The 1,505-nt window shown below is 40.5% G+C and overlaps 1 protein-coding gene across 1 annotated transcript in view; it reads left to right on the top strand.

Moving 5' to 3' along the window:
• LOC101312357 (putative F-box protein At1g50870-like) overlaps positions 1 to 272 on the top strand; it is a 1,176-nt gene extending 904 nt beyond the window's left edge. The window contains exon 3 of the mRNA XM_004301715.1: positions 267 to 272. Within this exon, the coding sequence (XP_004301763.1) occupies positions 267 to 272 (6 nt within the window). The remainder of the gene's footprint in view (positions 1 to 266) is intronic.
• Positions 273 to 1,505: the final 1,233 nt, after the last annotated feature.

Raw genomic sequence — 1,505 nt, forward strand, 5'->3', positions numbered from 1 at the left:
AGTGAAATTGGATTTTGTTTCTTCAGATCTTAAATTCTGATTTTCTCTTCTTTTCTTTTAATTTGATTTGTTATGAAATTAAGACTTGCCACATCAATTAATAATATGTTGATATCATATTTACAATTGATCTAGGCCATTGAAGATTTTAAAATCTAATGACTCGTAATTGTTGTCCAAATTTGGGTCAAATTTTATGTCCCTTAGACAACTCGACCCTATATCTGTAGAATAACTGTAAATATTTACTTTCCTTGTTTGTATAGGTGTAGAATATTTTCCTAGTAGTATTATGACTGTACCTCTATATAAACCTCCTAGTTAGAGATGAATAATAAATTGAAGCATACCAAATCATATATTGAATCCTTATTTTCTACTATATACCAACATCGACCGGCCATCTATCAACAATTTGATTAGTTCCAGATATCCCCAAACCCAAATACAGTACATGATCACCGTTTCAAATTAGGTTGCCCAAAGTCCGTCGTACGTGATCGATTCCATCATCACCAAAACAGTTAACCATGACTGCCGGCATTCCTTTCAGCTTTGTGGTTAACACGTTTGGCATGCCGATAAGTTGGTGGGGGTATGGTGACGGCGGCAACAATGGCCGCAATGTTGGTGCAGTTGTTTTTGCTTGCTTTAAATCTGAAGCCAAAAAAGACTACTCGACTTGGTGATCTCCCGGACTTGATATTGGTTGAAATCCTTGCTCGACTTGCTTGCAAATCAACACTATTTCGAGCCAAGTGCGTCTCCAAGCGTTGGTTGAGTCTCCTCTCTGACCCTTATTTTGTTAGGACCTTTCTGAGTGTCCAAGGTGTTGACGAAGGAAACGCCTTTATAGGTGCAGGTATTCTTTTTGTTTTGCCCTACCCTAACAACAACAACAACAACCTCCAACCCGAACTTAAAGTCGTTGCGCATCCGGTGGTGAAAACAAGGGAAAGCCAATATTTCTCTCTGGATTTCCTGCCATGTATTCAACAAGAGAAAGAACGACATGTTCATCTAGAATTGATGGCAACATATAATGATTTGGTTTTGTGCTGCAAAACCTACACAATTTACGACGACGAGGATATGGAGTCTTACTTGATCCACAATCCTTACTACATCTGTAATCCATACACCAAGAAGTGGCTTGCACTCCCTCCCGGCAACCATCTTCGAGTCCCTTCCAGCTGCACAACATATGTGGGATTCATCTGCGAGCCCTACTTTAAGCAGCAGCATTCAGAACAAGCTAGTTCAAAGATCACTCTTAATGCGGAGTATAGATGGAGCGTTGTGCAAATGTTGATTCCTCTTGAGCCATCCATGCATGAATTATGAATGGACATCTTCTCCTCCGAGACTCGCCAGTGGAGGCCATTGGTTGTACAATGTCCACCGAGCATTCCTCATTTCTGTGGCGGCACCGAGGTCGCTGCTTACAATGGAAAGTTGTATCGGCTGTTAGGTTATAATAATACCATGGTTGAGTTGGATCCAAC

This window comes from Fragaria vesca, linkage group LG5, assembly GCF_000184155.1.
Source record: "Fragaria vesca subsp. vesca linkage group LG5, FraVesHawaii_1.0, whole genome shotgun sequence".
In the NCBI taxonomy this organism is placed as follows: domain Eukaryota; kingdom Viridiplantae; phylum Streptophyta; class Magnoliopsida; order Rosales; family Rosaceae; genus Fragaria; species Fragaria vesca.